Below are 19,208 nucleotides of genomic sequence, written 5' to 3' on the forward strand. Positions count from 1 at the left end.
TTTAGGTCTTACTCTCTGTCAAGTAAAGTACTCTCTGTCTGGAGAGAGGATACATTTTATATTGCTGATAAAGAGCAGAGCCATGTAATTAATAGCTGAGGATTTGGTGGCATTTTATGAAAATTCATTGCCTTTTTTTTTTTTTTTTTTTAAGTTTATTTGAGAGAGAGAAAATGCACCTGTGGGAGAGAGCAGGGAGGGACACAGAAAGAGAGAGAGAATCCCAAGCAGGCTCTGAGCTCAGCACAGAGCTCAATGCAGGGCTCCATCTCACAAACCATGACATCATGACCTGAGCCAAAATCGAGTCGGATGCGTGGGGTGCCTGGGTGACTCACTTGGTTAAGCATCCTACTCTTGATTTTGGCTCAGGCCATGATCTCATGGTTTGTGAGTTTGAGCCCTATGTCTGGCTCTGTGCTGATAGCTTGGAGCCTGCTTGGAATTCTCTCTCTCCCTCTCTCTCTCTGCCCTTCCCCCACGTGTGTGTGTGTGTGTGTGTGTGTGTGTGTGTGTGTGTGTGCGGGCATGTGCATGCTCTCTCTCTCTCTCTCTCGCTCTCAAAATAAATAAGTAAACATTAAAAAAAAAAAAGAGTCAGACATTTAACCGACTGGGCCACCAGGCACCCTGAAAATTCATTACTTTATTAATAAAGACCTCTCCATGGCAAAGTCAAGGGACTCCCTAAGAGTAGAGCACATATGTTTTCTCAGGGTACAGTTCACAGAATTCCTTCATAAGTACAAATGGATGATTTAAACTCTGACTCCATGACTGTGGAAATTCTTTTTTTTTTAATTTTAATATTTTTTTTTGCATTTATTCATTTTTCGAAAGACAGAGTGTGAGTGGGGGAGGGGCAGAGAGAGAGGGAGACATAGAATCCGATGCAAGCTCCAGGCTCTGAACTGACAGCACAGAGCCCGATGTGGGGCTCGAGCTCATAGACCGTGAGATCATGAGCTGAGCTGAAATCGGACGCTTAACTGACTGAGCCACCCAGGTGCCCCTTGACTGTAGAAATTCTTAAAGTGGTGTTTGCATGTACCTATCTCAGTAGTAACGAAATTTCAAAATAAATCCATAGATCATTTTATTAATTCAACATAGATTTATTATACTTTCTGAACTACTGGGCATACTCTACATGTTATAGAATGTACAGGGATGAGCAAAACAGACACAGTCCCCTTTTCTGTGTATGTAGTAGTATAACTTCCAGTTGAGTAATCCGAAATAAACTAGCCCACTAGTTTCAGTCAAATCATTCAGGGTAAAACTATGTACTATGGAGCAATAAATATTGGAGGATGTTTAACAAAATTATTGCATTAGTATGGGGTAGTTCATCATAATAACTATATAGCAGTGCTAGTTAAGGCCATTTGTAGCTCACAACAATAAAATTCTCATTTTAGTGTATAAGACTGCATGCTTTCTGTTTTCTTTAGCCTCTAGAAGTGAGGATGAGGAGGAGTAGGAAGGAAGATGAATGTAATCATTAAGATACCAGACACATTTTATCTTCCTTGGAAATTGTTTGGTCTGTTTGTAGGCTTTTCCTACTAATTTTGACTCCTTGTAAACATTAATAAGTAGGTATCAGTGGATTCATACAGTTTAGTCCAAATATAGCTCTTCACAAAGACTGAATTAAAGTTGAAGGCAATCTTACATTGTCATCTTTTCTCCAAGATGTTGAACATTTTTAGTGGCTAAATCTTTATTAAAGAATCTGGTACAAGTATTATATGAAATGGGTTTTCATTATTCATAAGCCTTCTTTATATAATATGGATGATAATCCTTTATTATATGCATTACAAATATTTATATATATATATATTTTTTTTTTTTTACTCAGAACTAAATTTTTTTTTGCCATTTTGTAAAACACATAAACATAGAACTTGAGGTTTTTCTTTATATTTTTAAAAGACTAGAAATGGGATACTGTAGTATTTTGAAAACTTTGCTTTAAGGACTATCACAGTTTAATTTAGCATTAAATGGCATAGTTATACATAATTTTAATTCTTTTTTTTCCTTTTTAAAAAAAGTTTTATTTAAGTAATCTCTACTCCCAACATGGGGCTCAAACTCACAACCCTGAGATCAATAATCGCACGCTCTTCTTACTGAACCAGTCAGGCACCCCCTTACCTTTTTTTAAAATTTGGAAAACAAACTTAATATGAGCTAGCTAGCTATCCTCTTAACTGACTTTTAAGTGTATAAAATAGTATTGTTATCTGTAGGCACAATGTTGTACCCCAAATCTCTAGAACCTGCCTTGCGTAACTTATGTTTTATACATGTTGATTAGTAACTCCCTATTTCATCCTCTTGTAGCCTCTGGCAACCACCATTCTATTCTTTGCTTTTATGAGTTTGGCTAGTCTACTTAACTTCATGTAACTGAAATCATGCAACTGAAATTGTACTGTGACTGGCCTTATTTAACTTAGCATAACATGAGGTTCATTCATGTTGTCATCTGCAGGATTCATTCATTTGCAGGATTTCCTTTTAAGGGTGAATAATCCATTGTATGTATATACCACATTTTCTTTATCCATTCACATCTTTGTTTCTTTATGCATTCACAAGATTGTTTCTGCCTTTTGGCTATTATGAATAGCACTACAGTGAACATGGGAATGCTAATATTTCTTTACTGTCCTGATTTCAGTTGTTTTGGATAAAGACCCACAGGTGAGATTGCTGAATCATATGGTAGTTTTGCTTGTTTTTTTTGTGGGGGAACCTCCGTACTGTTTTCTATAGTGGCTGCACCATTTTTGCATTCCCACCTACAATATACAGTTTCTCCACACTCTCACTAACACTTGTCTTTTGTTCTTTTGATAATGGCTATCATAACAGGTATGAAGTGATAGCTCAATGTGGTTTTGATTTGCATTTCCCTGATGATTAGTGACCTTGAGCATCTTTCCATATACCTGTTGGTCATTTGTAGATTATCTTTGGAGAATTATTTATTCAAGTTTTTAGCCCATTTTGTAATTGGGTTGGTAGTGTCTGCTGTTGAGTTGTAGGAGTTTCTTATATATTTTGTAAATTCACTGTTTTATCAGGTACATGGTTTACAGATATTTTCTTCCATTCTGTAGGTCATGTTTTCACTTCTTGTTTCCTTTGCTGTGCAGAAGCTTTTTAATTTGAGACAGTCCTGCTTGTCTGTTTTTGCTTTTGTTTCCTGATTGCAAATGCGTTTGTTCAGTTTTTGGCTAGTCTTGTTATGGTGTCTTTTGACATACTAAAATATATATTATATTTCTGTATGTATATATAGAAATATAGTTATTTTCTTTATGATTTTTGCTTTTTGTGTCATGCTTGAGAAATCTTTTCCTACATCAGGTTATAAGATATTTTTTCTTTAACATTTTAAAGTTATGCTTTTCACATTTATTTTGGATGTATAATGTGACAGGAAAAATTTTCCCCACGTGATTAGTCATTTGTCCCAGTACCATTCATTGGGTCCATTTTTTCTCACTGATTTACAATGCCATTTCAGTCCTACACATCTCTATTCGGTTCTATTGGTCTATTTGTTTATTGTCTAGTATCAGGCTATCTTAATTACTATGACTTTAACAGTGAGTCTTAATGTCAGGTAAGGAAAGTTTCCCACCTTGTTTTACTTACAAAACACTCTCTGCTGTTACTGATCCTTTGCTATTCCATATGAATTTTAGGATCAGACTTTTGAGTCTCCTGAAAATCTCTGTAGAGATTTTGATCAGAGGCGATATAGAGGTTGAATTTATTGAAAATACATTAATTTGGAGAGAATTGACATCATATGGTACTGATTTTTCCCACCTCTCTCTCCCATTTTTAAAAAAAATATGCTGGAAGAGGGGCGCCTGAGTGGCTCAGTTGGTTGTGCGTCCGACTTTGGCTCAGGTCATGATCTCACAGTTCTTGGGTTCGAGCCCTGGGTTGGGCTTTGAGCCCATAACTCTAAGCCTGGAGCCTGCTGCACATTGTGCCTCTCTTTCTGCACCTCCCCGCATTGTGTATGCGCTCTCTCAAAAATAAATAAACATTTAAAAAATATGCTAAAAGAAATCTGTTTAGAGCATGTGTAAATATGTTTTATTGTATCTTTTCTGAAAAGTGTATAGTTTTTGTTAATATACAAATGGAGTTTTTTCCTGTTTCATAATCTAAGTGGTTATTTCTAGTGATTAGGATTAGTACAGATTTATACATTAAGGTTGTATTTTGCAACTGTTGATTTATTAGTTCTAAGAGTTCCAAATAATGGTAGATTTTTTTAGATTTATTAAATGGAAAATTATTTTGTTTTTTATACAGTTTTGTCTCTTAGTGCTTCATGTCATAATTTATTGCATTAACTAAGATCTCTATCTGATATTAAATAGGAGGCACCTTTTTCTTGTTCTTCATTTTAAGTGGGAATGCATCTAGAATTTTCTATTATGTTTACAGTGTTGTTTTTTTTTTTAACCTAACATAGTTATTCTTTATCTGTGTCACGATGCTATCACTCTCAACTTAAGATTTCCTCCTTAAATGGTTCTATTCAAATCAGAATCTTTAATGGAATTAAAAAAAAAAAAAATATATATATATATATATATATATACACACACACACACATATATATATATATATATATATATATATATATATATATATATATACACATCTGGCTCCATTCCCAGATATTGTGATATCTAGAGTCTAGGCATTTGTATTTATTTTTTAATGTTTATTTATTTTGAGAGAGAGAGAGAGTGCAAGCAGGAGAAAGGACAGAGAGAGTATGAGGGGAAAGAGGGAGAGAGAGAGGAATCCCAAGTAGGCTCCAGGCTGCCAGGGCCAAGGCCTGCGTGGGGTTCCAACCCACGAACCATGAAATCATGAACTGAGCTGAAATCAGGAGTTGGATGCTTAACTGATTGAGCCAGGTTCCCCTAGGCGTTTGTACTTTTAAAAGCTTTGTGAATGATCAGAGGGTTTTTTTTTTGTTTTTGTTTACATTATAGAGATTGAATTTTATTGGATGATATTTTTCTGCATCAAATGAAATTATCTTTTTTAATTTTAATTGTTAATATACTGTCAGTGATAGATTTTCTGTTACTGAACCCATTGATGCATTTCTGGAGTAAATGAGTAGGCTACCAGTAATAGACATGATACAAATGACTAGAAAGGGCTGGAATGATGATAATGAGAGTTGTAATGGAAAACAGAACTATATGGGCAATGGAAGAGAGAGAAAGCATTTTAAAAGAGCGTTAAATTTGATATTAAAATGTTTTAAATCACTTTTGTGATTTCATATCTCATCAGTGAAAAAAATCAGGCATGCATTCCTACTGTGTGTATGTTTATTTAAAAACTATGCATGTATTTTTACAGTACTGATACTTTATGTTATAAAGCATGCAAAATTTAAGTGAGATAAAGACGAAATCGTTACTTTAAAATAAGTTTTGCTTTATTTAATGGTATAAAATATTTTATTGTTAAAGTTTTATTAATACTTTCACTAAAACCAGTGTTGTTGACTGTACTTCCTAAAATTTTTTTTAATCTTTAACACTGTGACATAATCAGAGATTTGGAACTATATTCACTTTACAAGTTGATACTTGATTTTGATGACTGTCATAGCTGAAAAATATACCTACCATACAAAAAAGATACAGATCTGAATGGAAGGAGTATGTCATAGGTTGAGATTACTAAAATTTTCAGTTTCACTCACTAAATGTCAAAAGAGCTTTTGTTGAAATTTTCATCTTCCTTAATGATGTTATAGTTGTTACTACAAAGCAATCAGAAGTTGTAACAATGCTTTTATTTTTTTTAAGTTTATTTATTTATTTCGAAAGAAATAGAGACAATACGAGTAGGGGAGGGGAAGAGAGAGGAGAGAAAGAGGATCCCAAGCAGACTCTGTGCTGCCAGCACAGAACCCGAGACAGGGCTTGAACTCACAAAACTGTGAGATCGTGACCTGAGCTGAAACCAAGAGTTGGACACTTAACTGACTGAGCCACCCAGGCGCCCCTGTTAAACTGTTTTTAAAGGGCACCTTCAAAACCCAGTGATTGTGTTGATTTGGAAGATATTTTTAATGTTCTTATTTTATTTTTTAATTTTATGTGAGAGAGAGCCCAAGTTGGGGAGGGGCAGAGAGAGGAGGGAAACAGAGGATCTGAAGTGGGCTCTGTGCTGACAGGCTGACAGCAGCGAGCCCCATGTGGAGTTTGAACTCATGAACCGTGAAATCATGATCTGAGCTGAAGTCAGATGCACACCTGACTGAGCCACGCAGGAGCCCCTTTATTTGGAAGATTTTGTTTACTTTTTAATTTTTAAATTTTTAAAAAAGTAAACTCAGTGCCCACTGTGGGGCTTGAACTCATAACCCTGAGATCAAGATGTATGCTGTACTGACTGAGCCAGCTAGGTGCCCTTATTTGGAAGATTTTTAAAGCAATTAGAAAAATCTGTTACAAAGTTTAAAAATATTGATATGGTATTTTTTAAGATAAGTGATACATACTGTTTTTGGTGACAAAATCATAACATCTCTTTAATAAATGCAGTCTCTGACTGAGTTATTTTAAAAAGGTGTTTAGTCTCCATCCACATTGTTAAAATACCACCTTTACCTGAAGAGACAGAGGAGATCTGCTGGAAAGGTGCAGAAAATAGTGGTTTAATAGTCTCTTTGGGTGTAGAAACTGGGAAGCTTGCTTGCTCGCTCAGCATAAGATCTGTGTGGAGAGCTAACATGGTTATCTTCATAGAAGGAGCTGTCGTTGGAAGGGTGCCTACAGTATATACACAACTTTCTTGTATATAGCTTTATTATGAAAAACAAATTTTAAAAAATCAAAAAGAAAATAACATCTGTTATTGAGATGGTATAGTAGTACTGCTTGTTTTTTATTTTTGTTTTTGTAAAAATATGAATAACCAGTTTTCTAAGTTTAACAACTCTCTTAACTGTGGTGTTGAGATATAAGAGAAAATCTCTGTAGAGTACAGTTTTCTTGCCCACTTCTTGTTTCATTTCTGTTTTAATGTTTCTGCTATTGAAAGGCCTTGTTTTTATAAAATTGACCACACTGATGAAGTTCTGTAATGCCTAAGTGACAGTTCCCATTTAGAATATACCCACTCTTTCCTCTGGATTTCTCTAATGCTGCATATGACATTTGGCTCTGGCACAGGGTCCAAGTGAGGATGTCAAATGGTTCTGTATATTAAATGTTGGAAAGCCTAGTTCCTTTTTGGAAAATATGAACATAATGATTTTCTTAAATATTTTCAAAAATATTTTCTTACGCCTACTCCACGTTGGAGGCCATAGCTTTAAACCATATCCTAGTTACAAGTCAAAAAGTTCACAAATTCTTGCCTCAGCCCCAGCATTCAGTAACTTAGTAGATTAGGTAGAAGAGTCTCTTACTGTGAAAGCCTGAAGGACCTGGGGAAATACTACCATGCTATGGATTTAAGATAATCCTGAAAAATTCTATATTATTTATTTGCAATTGCATAAATTAATTTTAAAGGACATAAGGACTTAATAAACAGTCGTCTTACTCAAACTTATTTAAAAAGTAAATGATGCCATAATTGTTTCATAGTTCAGGACTATTTGAAGTTCAGGCTTTAAAACAAATTCAGACTAGTCATTTTCATTAGCAATTCAAGTTAATGAATCTGTAATGTGCTTTATTACTTGAAGTATTAACTATTCCCCCTCTATGTTTCTTAAGTAATAGGAGTGAAACATCTACGTCTGATAACACAGAAACTTATCAAGAGAATACAAGGTAAGCTTTTGAAAATTCTGCTACTTTAGTAAATTATATCTATCACTTTATAAAAATAGATTTTTTAAATTAAATTTTCTTAGTGAATTCATCAGACAATGCTAAAAGTTGGGAATTTAGAAATAAATGCTGCAGATGCTTTTACAGATCACATTAAATTAGAATAGCTCTCCTTTTTAGCTCTCCTTTTTCACTGTGGTCAGGTTTCTTCCATGCATAATTTAGGTAGAGTTGTCAATATTGAACTGTCTCTTGTTGAAATTCTGGGGTATTAAACATCATTGATGTGTGATCCTCAAAATGTTTTGAAATGTTGATCATTCTGATGATTGATGCTTTTGTTTTTCACTTTTCTTATGAATTTTGTATGTTTGATTGCTAGAGACTGGGATAAGCTAAAGATATGATCTTGATGGGAGTCTTTTAAAAGTTTTGAGTTCTTAGATAACGGGGGTGTCCAAACTGGGACACCACAGGATATGTACAACTTTCAGGGGAGTTATAGTGACATCTGTTGGCCTTACACAAACGATTACATTTAAGTTGTTTGGACCTAACTGTTTCATAAGTGGGACAGCTAGATTTGTTTTGTTTTAGGCCTTGAGGCACCATGAAAAAAATGTACTGAGACATTTTAAGGGTTAAGGGTATGTAAACTGAGATTGTTTGGGAACATCTGTTGTAGATGATTTATTGAAGATAGTTTTTTCAAAATTTTAAATAGTCTAATAAGTATAACTTTTTTAAAAAGAAACTTACAGTAATTGGTCAGAATAGGAAAGCATCATTTTTATGTTACAATTTCAAATTAAGTACAATTCATTTAAAATTGTTTTATAGCTCTTCTGGGCATCCTACCTTTAAGTGTCCCTTGTGTCAAGAATCAAATTTTACCAGGCAGCGTTTACTGGATCACTGTAACAGTAATCACTTATTTCAGATAGTTCCTGTGGTAAGTACATATGTTTAAGATGTTCTTCTGCATTTTTAAATACACTGTTTCATTTATTTCATTTCATGTGTACAAGGGAAAGGAGTTGATTTAAATTTGGATGGGTCATTATCATTAAGGTAGGTTTAGGTCAACAAAAAATTGATGACTGTGAAGCAAAACGAGATATTTAAAATTCCAGTAACTCACTTATAAAAAGGGAGATGCTTATTGTAAGGGTAATGTAGGAGAATAGCCCGGAGGAGAGTGAAATAATGAAAGGTGAGCTGGGGATTCATTTGAGGAGTGGCAGAACCAAACTTTATTGGGGCTTCTCGGTTTCTTAGTCTGGAGAATGCAAACGACTGGGTCTGATCTGGTGGATCTGCTGCAGGTGAAAACGCTTATAAATAAGTATAAAGTCAGTAGGTATTTTTAATTGTATCCTTGCAGAATCTAGTGTATGAATGCATAAAGTAAGGAAGGAAAAGAATTGTACTTTCTTTTTGATGCATACATATCTTTTTGATGCCATTTTGAGGCTGTGTAAGAAAGGGGTGAGACCTTTTTGATGAATGAGGGAGACAGAGTGGAGTGCGGGATTCCAAGATTGTGGTAATGGTCCTACAAGTCCTCTTTTGGAACATGAGTTACATAGGTAAGTGATTTCACCTGTGGATGGAACAGGAGAAACTGAACTGGAAGAGATACTTCCTTTTCAGCTGTACATGTTGATACATAAATATTTTCTTCAGAAATAAGAGTAGAAGGAAAATTTTATAAATTAAGGATTATAGATATTTCTAAGCAGTTTTAGTGGATGTACTAGAAAAAAGCGTGAAAGAATACACCTCAGTAACTGTTGAGGCCGCCCTTAAACTCTCACATAGCACTAAGGGAGATACCACCTACTTTGCTCATTAGGAGCGGGTGAGTTACTGTTAAATAAACATACAATTGCCAAAGATATCTCCAGGAAAAATCTCACATTTAAGAGATTTCATTTGTTTTATATCACACTAGCAGATTTTTGTTTCTGCATTGTATTTAACACAGCACAGACTTTGGCTGGAGTCCAATTACCAAAAGTTTCTTCTTATTTCATTTCAGTACATTCACTTTTTAGTATGTCCTCATTAAAACCTTGATACAATTTAAAGTTTACTTCATTTTCATTTTACTTATAAAGAAGTCATAATAATTATAGTTCTTTGTGGCTCAAGTGAGATTACGTACTTGTTAATGATAGCAACTATGATTGGTATTATTAATTAGCAATTAAGATTGGGTGTGTTGTTTCTATTCAAACAGTTGTGTAATCAGAGTTTAATAGAATGTATAAGATCTTTTTATTGTGTTGAATTATATTACTATAATTTATCTGAGGTAATTTGGTCCAGAAGTGATCTTTTCCTAAAATTTGGATCTTAGAAATGGTTTTCATGTAAATGTTTTCGGTAACATAAGCCTATGTTATTTTAATACTTTCAATAATTTGTATGTTTGGTTATTTTCATTATTTTTTATTTAAAACATTCTGTTTCTTATAGACGTGTCCTATTTGTGTGTCTCTTCCTTGGGGAGATCCTAGCCAGATTACTAGAAATTTCGTTAGTCATCTAAATCAGAGACATCAGTTTGATTATGGAGAATTTGTGGTAAGTGAAATTCTTTAAGCTTAAGAAAATACTGCTTAAATATTCAAGTTAAGTTAACTTTTTCAATCTAGACTTGAGTTTTGAGACCAGCTGTTGTATCATACTGGATGGTTATAGAGCAGGTTCTGTTGTTTTTGTAATCTAGGTGAACTTTGGTTTGTGGGAGTGATAAAAGGTGAATTTACTATTCACATCCTATACTAGAGAGATAATATAAGAAGAGCAGACTCCCAGATTGTCCAGATGATGACTTATATGAAAACTGTCTAGATTTAAGGGATAACTGTACCTGCTTAGAGAAGTAAAAATGGTTCAACAGATGGAGAGTGTATTTCTCAACTTATACTAAGTTGCTTATTATAATAGATTTCTTGTATCCACATGAGGTACAGTCTTTTTTAAAAGTGAGGGAGCTTAATTATTAAGTGGAGCCAGGTTGAGTAGATTCTGGTCTTAGTTGATGGCTTTTAACAGGGTGCACAAGGGAAGTTACATAATGTAAAAATGCATCCCTAAAGCAAAACATGTGGTTACTTTCTACCTTCTAAATGTGTCATAATTTTTTTAAAAAATTAGATGATTTGTTGTATTGTGAAATTACATTTTATTCAACTTCAGTGAATTAAAACCTTACCTAATTCAATATTGATCCTGACAAAGAATGGCTGATACTTGTTTTCCAGTTTAGGAAATAAGCACAGGTATGTGCAGTTCTGACAATGGAATGAACAGAATTTACACTTTGCTCTCCAATGTTGCAGTTATATCATTCTTGATAAATGTTTCTTTATTTTGTGGAATTTGCATATTTAGTCATATTGTTTTAAAATAACTCAAATGTATGTAAAATTCAGATGTACTTATAATTTTAGCATTTTTTTGAAATAATTATAGATTCTTAAATTCTCATTTTAAATAAATGTTTACTGTGGAGAACTATGATTTGAAAAAACAAAAATCTATCTTGTGAACCACTTTTGATCTAATTGTCAGATTGGGTTTTTTTTTTGCCACAGAAGAGTATGTAATTTTAATTATTAGGACTGTCAAGTGGAAGCCTATTAAAGCAAACCAATAGGACATAATTGATAGTAAGCAGAATTGTTTAAGTGAAAGCAGCGATATAACTAAGATTGAGCAATAGTTTTTAGCTTTGTGTTATTATTAAGAAGCTGCTATTTGGGGTGCCTGGGTGGCTCAGTCAGTTAAACATCTGACTTCAGCTCAGGTCATGATCTCACGGTTTGTGGGTTCATGCCTCGTGTCAGGCTCTGTGCTGACAGTGCAGAGCCTGCTTGGGATTCTCTCTGGCTCTCGCTCTCTCTCTCTCTCTCTGCCCCTCCCGGACTCACACTTTGTCTCTCTCTCAAAATAAATAAACTTAAAACAAACAAACAAACAAAAAAAAACTGCCATTCAGTGCTCTTAATTCAGTAAATGCTCATTTTCTTTAAAATGAATTTATTTTTAGACATTTGGCATTCTTTTCTAGAGATGACAGAATTTATCACTTATGATTGTGGGTTACCTTTAACTGTACTTTTAATTAATGGCCTTATCATAAGGTCATTATAACTTTGAAATTTCATTCTCTGCTGATCCTATGTATTTACCAATTATTCTTAAATAATTACAACTGAAATTAATTACTTATTAAAGTTCAAGTATTTAAATCTTATATTTTAAAGGAGAGTATATATTATAGTATAAACATAAACCATTTCAAGTATGTGTAATGTATTGGGCAAAGTATTGAGTAGTGAGTATGTTTTTCCTTTTGACATGTTAATGTCATTGTTTTTAGAATCTTCAGCTAGATGAGGAAACCCAATATCAAACTGCTGTTGAGGAATCTTTTCAAGTAAACATCTGAAGGCTGTAGACATCTCTGCATCTTTGTGCCTGCAAGTGCCATCTTTAAGGGGAAAACTACATGAAGTCACCGTTTCAATAACTTGATGTGTGTATTAATAAAAGTAATTCAGTCTTTTGATTTAGTTTTTCAATTAAAAAATAAAGGTGAACCATCTAAAAAGTGAAAGTTAGGACATATTCTTTAAAAATATTGAAAGGATTATATTTCATTAATGGAAAAAAGGGATTCCCTGTTGTACTTAACTTTTTTATATTATACATTCTTGACTTTTTCCTTATGTTGCTTTTGGAATTTGGTGCAGTTCTCCCATTGATGTTCTTGTACACAGGTAACACCCAGTAGCACATCCTGAAAGATGTGATTGATATAAACCTACCAAATCTGAGCCAGTTATCAGAGTTGCAGAATGGAGACTTGAAGTGCTAAATGAAACAATCCAAAGGAAACTTTTTTAATACAGATTCTAGCTGAAGAATTCAACTATAAGAAAATTGTATTTATATAATGTTTAGTATTTTTGAAGACTAGTGAGATTTCTTTAATAATTATAACTCTTTAAAAAGTGAAAGTTCATTGTAAAGATATTTCCTTTTTGCTCTAGAAGGAAATATTAAGAGAAAAATTTCTTTGGTGGGCAGTTGGTCATTTCAAATCCTGTTTGTTTGGCTGACTAATTTGTAAACCTAAAGTATATTAAGCTGAAGTACAGCTCTTTGGCCTCAGAGTTTTCAATTGCCAGTATTTCTCTTTAGCTAAGATGAAACTTTCATGAGAAACTTTCAGTTGGTGATATCATATTCTACGTCTATGAGGTTTGGCTTCATCTCAGTTTAGAAATTCATTCAAAGCTAAAGATGTATATGTATATATGCATACGCTTTTGTATGTATATATACACACATATGCATGCAGTTTGTCAGGTTATCTACAGAATTTCTATTAAGGTTTTTTAAATATACAAGCAATATGGGATTGACGTATTTATCTGATTTGATTAAAATTTTGTATATCACCCAACTTTTAAAAGGTAACAGTCAAATGCTAAGTGGTCTAGTTGGCTACTATTACACCTTAAAATTGAATTTACACACGTACATAATTACCTTGTTTATATGGTGCTCATTTGTTATTCTCAAAGATAATGCATGACTATGAAGTAATGAGATGTATGCTACCAGCTATTCTGTTTCACTACTTTTTAGTCAAAACTGGGTTTGTTCTTCATATTTATTAATGAGAATCATAAAATAACTTGTACTAGAAGGCCTAAATCACAGAATGAAAGATAAAGAGTGTTATTAGTTGACATTCCATACTAACATGCATTGTTTATGCTCTCTTTAAAATAACTAAAAGAACATAAAAGAAAATCTCAGAAGTAGTTTGCTGCTAATATATACATATATTGTATGAAAGGGTATATTTTGGTTTTGTTAAAACCCTTGTTGACTTTTCTACAGTGAACATTTTTTTTAAACTTGATTTAATAAAAATGTTAATTTTGGAAGTGGAGTTTTGTAAAAACCTTTTTCAGTCAAACAGTAATGACTATGGGTAGTAATAACAATCACCAAAAAAAGCCATACATCTTAATAACATATGCCTTTGTTCTGTCATTCGAAAGAGTGATGTTTACTATGTGCTTGAACATTTTCTCTGCAGTTACAAGAGTGTAATTGGAAGAATAGCTGTTTAATGAACTCTTTTAAAAAGATTTTTGACCATAGGTTTTTCCAGTTTAAAGCAATAACTTTAGTACTTTCTTTCAGAGTTAATACTTCCAGTATATCAAGTTAAACCGTTCTGAGATTTGAGAACTTCTTTAAAGGAAAATTGTAATAGAGATCACCTTGATGAAATTGTGTTTTGAAGTTTGTGGATTAGTTAAAATATCAATAATAGTCTTGTGTGTCTTTCCTATAAGCATTTTCAGAAGGAAAATATTGACTGCTATTATCTGGGAACTCCTCAGTATGGAAATGTTTGTTTGAAATCTCACCTTTTGTCAGTGGATTAGAAATAGGGACAAGCTTTACAGATTTACAGCTAAAATTCAAGGAGGGAAACTATTGATACTCTGATACCTTAAATTTCACAATACCACTTATATTTCCCTCAGCAAATTACAGTGTATGTTGTTAAACAGAGTCTTATTTGAGATGTATTACTTTATTTTTCAATTAAAAGTGGTTTTCTCCTACTTGTGTGTCTAATTAAAATTTTGTCTAGAGGCAAACATGATAACATTTAATTCTCATAACTCACCCTAGAAGACATGTAGGAGATAACCCACCATTTTGCACTTAAAAAAGTGGCTAGGAGAAGGCTATGCTGATGCAGTATGTTGGATTTAACTTGATAACCCCATTTTATTTCAAGTGGTAAGTCAATTTAGAAGGCTATTCTGTCAAGTGTTTATGCAGCAAGATTTCCAAGCCCTGTTAGCAACCAGGCAGAAAGCTAGTTAACTGGTTAATAAACACTTTTATATGGAGAAATTACCCTTAAGTAAGATATTAGGCCTGTAAGAACATATTGCCAAGTACAATGTCAGGTATCTTTTGGGCTGCTGTTACAAGTATCAGTTATCTTCATTGAATCATAACTTTTATAGAAATCCAATAGGGCTGCTACTCAAAGAATAAACCCTTTGAGGAGGTGATGACATTTTAGCCTTTGTAGAAGGTGTGACCCAGAAAACATGTAAATACATGTAGTATAAAACTCATAATAGAAATATGAATAAAGTACTCATTCCATGATACCACTTAGTGTCAATATAATTTTCTATTATGCAATACAATTTTGAAAAAAGGTGTGGAATGGAGAGGAGTTAAGCAATTAGAATACAGGAGCCTCAAGAAAATGGGTATTACCACCTGATTCCCTCCTAATCCAACATCAGTTGTCCAATCCTGGGGCTGAGAGAAGGGACAGTCAACGCACTCACATCCCTGAAATTAAAAAAAAATATTGCATTATGTACGTTAACTTACAAACTTGCATTAAACTATACTGTACAGTTTCCTGTATTAATAGGAACCCTTGAGAGTACAATGGTGAGGGATCTACCATTACAGAATTCAAGATGATCAGGGAAAGGGAGTGAATGTGGAGGAGACCTAATCAGATGAGTTACAGCCACTCTGTGCAAGGGAAGAAGAAACACCTGAAACGTGAATGAAGACATTTCCTGTCAAATGCAAAACAACGCATGATAATGTGCACAAAGTGAACAATTGCCTGTTGTAATTGGAGCTTAGATCAAGAGAAAACATGACTAGAATCCCAGAAATCCCCTAATTTCTACTTGCAGTCACAACTGGCCACCACCACTAACTTCTAATACCACAGATTCTGCCTGCTTTTATGCTTTATAGGAAAGGACACACAGTAAAAATCTGACTACTTTTGCTCAACATTGTTTTGAGATTTTTATATGTAGGTTTTAATTTAGTCAAAAGCAGCCTACAGTAACTTGTCTTTTGTCCAGAACAAAAAAGCTAAAAAGTAGCTTCTCAAGCTACTTTTTAATATGTGTGAATGTTAGATGCATTGCAAGTGGTTCTTCATGTGTGCTGGCACTTGTAGGTGCCAGATCTAGGTAAAAGCTGAAAACTGGCTGGCCTTCCCCGCATGATAGCTGCGGAAAGACAGGTGGACAGGGTAACCAATGACCTTCCACAGCTTTTGCCTGACCTTTCTCATAAGCTATGTGTGGGATGTTCTTTTTTCCAAGGCATTTTGTAGGCAGTGGATTTTAATAAGTGTAGGGACTATTTTCCCTGGGAGTTGAGTCTAATGCTACCAACAGAAACTAAAAAGGGGAGTTACTGTGAATACACAAGAAGAGATACTGAAAGTGTTAAAAACAACCAAGACTAGTTTCTCAGGTTAGCCTGGTTTTGATGATTCTGCAGGCTGATCCATGGTTTTGGACAAATTACTTAGCCTCTCACATTTGTGGGTCTGAGGATTGAGTGAGTTTATACACAAAATTCTTGGAACACAGCCTGTTATCTTACTGTTACTGTGTATTCAGTACACCTCTACCAATTATGTTTATATCTGTCAGGTTCTCTCAAATCCTACTAGGAAAGTCTGGCATAATGTTTCTTTCCTTTTAGCATACAGGTTCTAAAAGGTTAGTAGTCTTTGTTATCTGCAACTTTTGCAGGAACATCTGAGTCCTTGTGTTTGTCTCCAGGAAGTACAAATACTTCAGGTAATGAGGACTTCTAAGTAAAAATATCTTTGGGGTGCCTGGGTGGCTCAGTTGGTTGGGCACCTGACTCTTGATCTCAGCTCAGGTCAGATCTCAGGGTCGTGAGTTCTGGTCCTGTGTTGGGCTTCACGCTGGACAGAAGCCTACTTTAAAAGGGGGGGCGGAGGGGGGGGCACGTGGGTGGCTCAGTCGGTGAAGCGTCCCACTCTCCGTTTTGGCTCAGGTCATGATCTGGTTTCGTGTGTTTGAGCCCCACATCAGGCTCTTAGCTGACAGTTCAGAGCCTGCTTGGGATTCTCTCTTTCCCTCTCTCTCCACCCCTCCCCCACTCATGCTGTCTCTGTCTCTCAAATAAAACTTAAAAATATATATTTTTTAAAGTATAATCCTTATAAAGAATAATCAGCTCATAATCCTACTGAGCAATCAGATATATGTCCAGGATTTCTTTATTGATGAGAAACTTAACCCCCTACACTCCTCCCCGGTTTTATTGAGATATAGTTGATGTACAGCACTGTATAAGTTTAAGGTATACAGCAAAATGACCTACATTGTGAAATGATTACCACAGTAAGTTTAGTTAACCTCCGTCATCTCCTGTAGATACAAAAAACAGGGTTTTTTTTCCCCTCTTGTGATGAGAATGCTTGTGATTTACTCTCCCCACTTTCAAAGATACCATACTGCAGTGTTAACTATAATCCTCATGTGCATTATCACCCACTTTATTTTTAACTGCCTGGTTCTTAGCCAGCAATTAACTTGAAGAAACCACTGTCTAGGAGAAAACTTACTTTGAAACATTAACAGATCACTTGAATAACTTATATAAGTTTGGGTTATTCAGTAGTATTGAGAATATTACTTCATCTAACTTTGTTTTCCTGTTTCTAGATACAATTGATATAATACACTTTTGAAGCTTTTTTTTTTTTTTATGTTTATAAAGTGATTTTAGGTTCATTAGACCAACAATTCTCAAACTTTTTGGTCACAGGACCCCATTACACTCAAATTATTGGTGTAAAAAAATTCTGCCATAATTATGATCCTAAATATAAGAAAACAGTTTTCTTATATTTAGAACAAAATATTCATAGAAAATGTTTTTGTAGAACTGACACACTTCCTACCTGTTATCTATTCCTCCACCTAAGCAAGAGGTTTCCTAACACAAATTTATGTATTTATTAATTTATTCCTTTAAAAAAAAAAAAGCTTCCAACAAACATCCTACTAAGGTAGCATCCTTAGGCAACTTGGTATGCAGTTTCTTTTAAAAACTTTGTACTTAAAGTCTTGATTATCAATCCACACATGCTTCCACTCTCTACCTGTTTGTTGTGGGGGACTTCATTTCTGTCTCCTAGCTGGAGCTTTTTGAAATTTAGATACCTCAAGAAGGTGCTTTAGGGATTCTGCAGAAAAACAAGTATTGTATACCAGATTAGGGAGATATAAGTTCCCAAGAACTTCCTTTCTTCCTCCCTCTGTCCCTTCTTTCCTTCCTTCCTTCCTTCCTTCCTTCCTTCCTTCCTTCCTCCGTCCCTCCCTCCCTCCCTCCCTCCCTCCCAACCTCCCTTTTGGAACTTAAGCTATGTCTTTAGTTGGCAACCTGCAGAACTCCAGCAGTTTATGGGGAAGACTAAGCTGAACAGAGATGATGATTTAGCAAAAAGAAAATAGGAATTAAGTCTGTGAAGGTAGTGCTGCGGGGCTGAGTGGAAGAGCACTTTTCTGAGCTACTGAGATTTTCCAGAATGTTTTCAGGCTATGGCATATCACATCCAAGCAATCTCCACAAGACAACATCATGATTCTATATTTTAGTCTGATCAAAGGTAACAGGATCACCACCTGTGATTATGTGTTTTTGAGATATAATTGACATAACATTAGTTTCAGGTGTAGTCATGAAATATTTGTATATATTGTGAAATGATCACCACAATAAGTCTAGTTAACATCCGTCACCACACACAGTTGCGTTTTTTTCTTATGATGAGAACTTCTAAGATGAATTCTTTTAACAAAGTTCAAACATACAATACAATATTAACTATAGTCACCATACTGTACATTACATCCCCATGAATTACCCATTTTATTTTTAGCATTTATTTATTTTGAGAGAGAGCGGGGGAGGGGCAGAGGGGGAGAGAGAGAGGATCCCAAGCAGTCTCCACACTGTCAGTGCAGAGCCCAACATGAGGCTCAATCCCATGAACCGTGAGGTCTTGACCTGAGCTGAAATCAGGAGTCAGACGCCTCGCCGACTGGGCCACCCAGGCGCGCCCCGACTTACTCATTTTATAACTGGAAGTTTGTACTGTTTGACCACCTTCATCTGTTTTGCCCATCTCCCCCTCTTCTGGCAAACACCAGTCTGTTCTCAATTTATAAGTTTGGTTTTTGGTTCGTTTGATTGTTTATGTTTATTTTGAGAAAGAAACGGGGAGAGAGGGAAAGAGAGAATCCAAGCAGGCTCCACACTGTCAGCACAGAGCCTGACCCAGCACTGGAACTCACGAACCATGAGACCATGACTTGAGGCAAAATCAAGAGTTGGATGCTTAACCAACTGAACCACCCAGGCACCCCTGGCTTTTGTTTAGATTCCACCTAGAAGTGAGATTATGTAGCATTTGTCTCT

General features: G+C 34.8%; 1 protein-coding gene and 1 long non-coding RNA gene across 7 annotated transcripts in view; one reads left to right on the plus strand and one right to left on the minus strand.

The window, feature by feature from the left end:
- The window catches only part of RNF138 (ring finger protein 138), a 30,279-nt gene extending 17,835 nt beyond the window's left edge, over window positions 1-12,444 (plus strand). For 5 of the 6 annotated variants that reach the window (XM_078435361.2, XM_060613540.3, XM_060613541.2 and 2 more), the window contains 4 exons: window positions 7,806-7,862; window positions 8,703-8,814; window positions 10,344-10,451; window positions 12,256-12,444. In XM_078435361.2, coding sequence (XP_078291487.1) covers window positions 7,806-7,862; window positions 8,703-8,814; window positions 10,344-10,451; window positions 12,256-12,324 — 346 coding nt within the window. In that variant the 3' untranslated portion in view covers window positions 12,325-12,444. The remainder of the gene's footprint in view (window positions 1-7,805; window positions 7,863-8,702; window positions 8,815-10,343; window positions 10,452-12,255) is intronic. The other variant, XM_078435360.2, reaches the window with a different exon arrangement.
- A 2,729-nt stretch (window positions 12,445-15,173) lies between these two features.
- LOC132665899 (uncharacterized) overlaps window positions 15,174-19,208 on the minus strand; it is a 32,303-nt gene continuing 28,268 nt past the window's right edge. The window contains exon 4 of the long non-coding RNA XR_009604341.3: window positions 15,174-15,281. This is a non-coding gene — a long non-coding RNA (uncharacterized LOC132665899). The remainder of the gene's footprint in view (window positions 15,282-19,208) is intronic.

This window comes from Panthera onca, chromosome D3, assembly GCF_046562875.1.
Source record: "Panthera onca isolate mPanOnc1 chromosome D3, mPanOnc1 haplotype 2, whole genome shotgun sequence".
NCBI classification, from domain to species: Eukaryota; Metazoa; Chordata; class Mammalia; order Carnivora; family Felidae; genus Panthera; species Panthera onca.